We start from the raw sequence: 4,272 nt of genomic DNA, 5'->3' as shown, positions 1-4,272 counted from the left end.
CAGGCGCCAGGCGGGGAAGTGACCGCACGCGCGTCCGTCAGCGAGCTCTCACGGCCTCTCGGAGCAAGCCAAGAGTGTGCGGGGGACAGCACGGCCAGGGAGCGGAGGGGCTGGCCCTGGAGTGCGGGTTTCTAAGGCTTCATGCAGGGCTCCTGGGCCCAAGGCTTCCCGTGGCATGCCAGAGAAGATGCAAAGTGAAACCTTTGCTTCTTGAGGGGGTGGAGACAGGGAGGGGAAGAGGGGGAGGCGGGGGGGAGGGAGAGAGACAGAGAGAAGGGAGCAAAGCGGAGTAGACAAGGATCGAATGGAATGGAATGGAATCGAATCGAGGATTTGGCCAGAATAACGCAGAGCTGAGCCGAGCAGAGCCACGCCCTCTGCAGCAGAGTCAGGGCTCCGGACCCACCTCTGACACCTGGATGTTGGCGTAGCCACTGATCCCCGACAGGTTGGCGTGGGATGTGAACACCTCACTGATCCCCAGCCTGGGCAGGACCTTCTCCAGCTGGTAAGACCCCTCGATGGAGAATCTGGGCAGGTAGAGGTCGAGCTGCCTGGGAAGAGGAACGGCCCGTTCTCAGACTGTTCCGGAGCCCCGGGTCACCAAGCCGTGTTCCCCGGGCTGCACAGGGATCCTCCGGCGTCCTGTCTGGAGGGAGGCTGCCTTTGCTCTGGACCTGAACTTGGGCTGCCCCAGAGGGCCCTGCCCGCCATGGCCCCCCTCCAGGGAACCCCTCTGCCAGCCCTGGTCCCTCCGGCCAGGCCAGGCCCCGGGGGTGGGACATCCAGGGGCTCCTCTGGGCGTGGCTGGGTGAGTCCTTCCCGCCACCGTTCGGGGCACGTGGGGTCACACTGGCCCTGGTGCCGTCTGGGAGTACCTGGTGAGGGGCATCGTCAACCACCTCCAGAGCGTCGCCCCGCTCAGTCCGCTCTCCACCTGCGCCATCTTTCCCTCGCTGGGCAGGACGAACAGGGCGGTGGCGTTGCCGTGGTAGGGGATCCCCACCACCTTGCAGGAGAGGTCCCGGTCCACGAAGTACAGGTAGTGGTCCTCCCGGTTCATCATGGGCACCTGCACCACCGTCCCCGGGGCCACGTGGAAGTCCTGCTCTCGGGTGTTTTGGGGGTTGAAGCCCGTCTCCCACTTCGCTAAAGGCAAGCATGAGAGAACACGGAACATGGCTGTGCAAGGATGCAAAGCACCCAGGAGAGGGAAGACTCTGTCTTCCCAGCAGCTTCAGGGTCCGGGGACCCTCACGGCCGGGACCCTTGACCGTGGAAGCCAGTCCCTTCACAACTTGGGGCACACACTTGGACTTTTCACGGGGCCTCTCCTGCCATGCTGGCAAAACGAGGCTAGGCATTGTGTCTCCAGCAGCCCCGGGTGGCCAACATTACTCAAGGCCACGCCTCCCAGGGAAGAGGATGGACACGGCTGGCTGAGAACACCGCCCGGCGTCTGGGCGAGTCATTCTGTTTTTCACGCTTCTGTCAATGTTGGCTTTGGTCTAAGTTTGGGAGGGAGGTGAGTAAGCGCCCTGGAAATGCAGGATATTTGGGAAGTCTTCATGACGTTTCCTTCTCTAGTTGCTTCCCATGGGAAACTCTTATTCATTTATTTACTTTTTAAAAATTTGATCTGCAGTGTGATGCTAGAGGAGCTTCTGACCGAGGTGCTGTGTTTCTTTCCAGCTCTTTTTTTTTCTTGAGTTGGAACCTCATGCTGTCGCCCAGGCTGGAGTGCCGTGGCATACTCATGGCCACTCCAGAACCAACCTGCTGGGCTCCGGCGATCCTTCTACCTCAGCCTTCCAAGTAGCTGGAACCACAGGCATGTGCTACCACACTCGGCTAATTTTTTTGTTTATTGTACAGACAAGGTCTCGTCAAGTTGCCTGGGCTGGTCTCGAACCCGTGAGCTCAGGCAATCCACTTGCCTCGGCCTCTCAGACTGCTGGGATGACAGGCTGAGCCACCGAGTCCAGTCTGTTTCCAGCTCTTAACCCAAGGGCCTTACCTTTAAAGAAGATGTAATTCACCATGACCATGATCTGGGTGCCGTCAAGGTTCTTGATCAGGTCCACAATCTTGCCCTTGGTCTGCCTGGCCACGTAATCATTGATCTGTTTCTGGGCGCCGGCGGGGTCCCCGAAGTTGGTGGGAAAAGAGTCTGCCAGGTACAGGGTCTTCATGGCGTTCAGGAAGGCGTCCTGGACGTGCACCTCGGGATGGGTGAACAGCACATTGCCGAGGCTCAGCTGGAAGCCATTTGTGGGGTAGTGGATGGCATACAGGAGATGCTGGAAGCTTTCGTGCAGCTCCTCCTCGGTGCCCTCATGGAGGCTATGGCCCAGGCCCGCCAGGAGCTGCGCCTTCGTGTGGGACCGAGCCCCCAGGGAGAGCATGGCCAGGCTCATGGAGACGCTCAGCGGGGAGAAGAAGAGGTTCTGGGCCGGGGTGGCAGCGTCCAGGGCCCGGTAGAGGTTGAAGGCCAAGTCCCCGCCCGCCGGGAGCTCCCTGTCTTTCTTCTTCATCTCGCGGGCTTGGTGGCGGCGGGCGGTGACCGCCTGAGAGCCGAGGAGCATCAGGAACACGAGGAGAAGCCGCATGGCGCTCCCTTGCACTGTGAGGGGGAGAAGACATTCTCAGAGAGGGGCTGGGCCCCGGGCTTCCCCGGGCCGGGCGGGCAGGTGGGGATCGGGAGGCCACAAGCCTGGCTTTCCAGAGATGTCACCCCCCGACCCCCAGCACGTGATGTGGCCCGTTCGGCTTCAAAGAGAAGCGACCGTCTCTGGGAGACTGGGGTGAGGGTTGCCGCGGCCCGAGGACAGAGGCCTGAGCGGTGGGGAGTGACAGAGGCTGGGGAGATGCCGTCCCGAGGGAGGGGACAAGTCCTGGGGCGGAGACCCTCCCCGCTCTTCCACAGGAAGGTACGTGTTGGGGACGATGGGATGCTGGTGACGGGTCCTGTGCTGCCTTGTCAGCATCTCCGGGGGTACCAGGGAGCTGAACCGCCTCTGCACGTGGCCTCTGGTCTTCACTTCAGGGTCCTGGTCTGGGGGCCAGAGCCTCTTGGACCTTCTGCGAACTCCACCAGCTACCCCCACCCCCGGTGTCCTTAGCCCTGCAGGCTTTGCCCTGTTCCTTCAGCAAATAGGCAGTGGCAAGCAGGGTGCCAGGACGCCGATGGGTCCCCTTCTCCTGTGGGGGGCTGCTCCCGGCCACCGCCGACCCTCCCAAGGAAAGTACGCCCTTCTCCTGCGAGCATCCTGGTCTCCCGCCTCTCCTGGGATGGCTGAATGGTGTCCTCCAAATTCATGGGCTGAAGCCGGGACCCACACCTTACACACACACACGCTCACATCGGAGCTGCAAAGTGCCACTCTGGGCGAATCAGGGACCCCTGAGCCAGCATTCCCCACCTGCAGGACGGAGGTGGTAACAGCACATGGGTGCGTGGCGGCATGTTCTGCGGAAGTGAGAGCCGTGGCCGTGGCCGTGGCCGCGTCAGGCCAAAGCTCCATCTGAGACCGCCATTTCCTCAGCGGTCCCGGGGGGTCCACGCCTCACACACACACACGCACACACACAGCACTTCTGGGGCATGTGTGAACCCATCAAGTCCTCCAGCCGCGCACCCCTGCAGGGAGGTCGGGTCTACTATGGCCCCATCTTACAGACGGGTGACCCTAGGTTCAGGGAGGCTGGGGCACAGGCTGCTGGACACAGGCCCACACCGGACCCCAAAGCCCACGCTCCGAACTGTCGCCCATTCCCTTCCCAGAGCCCTCTGCCTGCTCCTCCCTTGGAGCAGCCTCCCGACTGGGTGACCCCGGGTCTAATCTGCAGATACGGAAGAAGCGCCGTTCGGGCTCCTCCTCTGTCCCCGCCGTGGGAGCCGGTCGCCTTCTGGAGATTCGTGAAGGACATGGTTGGGCGGTTTGATCTCTGTCTTCTCTAAACTGGCCGATTTGTAACAGTCTGGGCTCCCCACCAAGCACTAGAATCAGCCACGGTATCAAGATGCCACTAAGGAAACACCGCAGTTCAAGCCCTGCAGGTTCACGCTGAGCTTGTCACCCTAGAAGAAACGCCTTACTTGAGCCCTCTCATCCTCTGGGCCTCAGCTTCTTCATCCGCAATGCGGGGTCTGCCTTGTGCTGTGGTTAGTGGCTGCTTCTCCGTGGTCCCACCCCGTCTCCCTGGAGCGCAGTGTCTGTCTGCAGAGGACCCAGGCCTATGTGCGCACCCCTGGCTGCCTGGCTCCCCTGG

At 61.8% G+C, this 4,272-nt stretch overlaps 1 protein-coding gene across 1 annotated transcript in view; it reads right to left on the bottom strand.

The window, feature by feature from the left end:
• SERPINA5 (serpin family A member 5) overlaps positions 1 to 2,609 on the bottom strand; it is a 2,897-nt gene extending 288 nt beyond the window's left edge. The window contains exons 1-3 of the mRNA XM_008063055.1: positions 2,018 to 2,609; positions 879 to 1,149; positions 407 to 554 (exon numbers count right to left, since the gene is read on the bottom strand). Coding sequence (XP_008061246.1) covers positions 407 to 554; positions 879 to 1,149; positions 2,018 to 2,609 — 1,011 coding nt within the window. The remainder of the gene's footprint in view (positions 1 to 406; positions 555 to 878; positions 1,150 to 2,017) is intronic.
• Positions 2,610 to 4,272: the final 1,663 nt, after the last annotated feature.

Source organism: Carlito syrichta, unplaced genomic scaffold, assembly GCF_000164805.1.
Source record: "Carlito syrichta isolate Samal-C Ts95f unplaced genomic scaffold, Tarsius_syrichta-2.0.1 Scaffold306509, whole genome shotgun sequence".
Lineage (NCBI taxonomy): Eukaryota > Metazoa > Chordata > Mammalia > Primates > Tarsiidae > Carlito > Carlito syrichta.
Note: the sequence above shows the minus strand (reverse complement) of the source record. Positions and strands in the feature narration are given on the sequence as shown.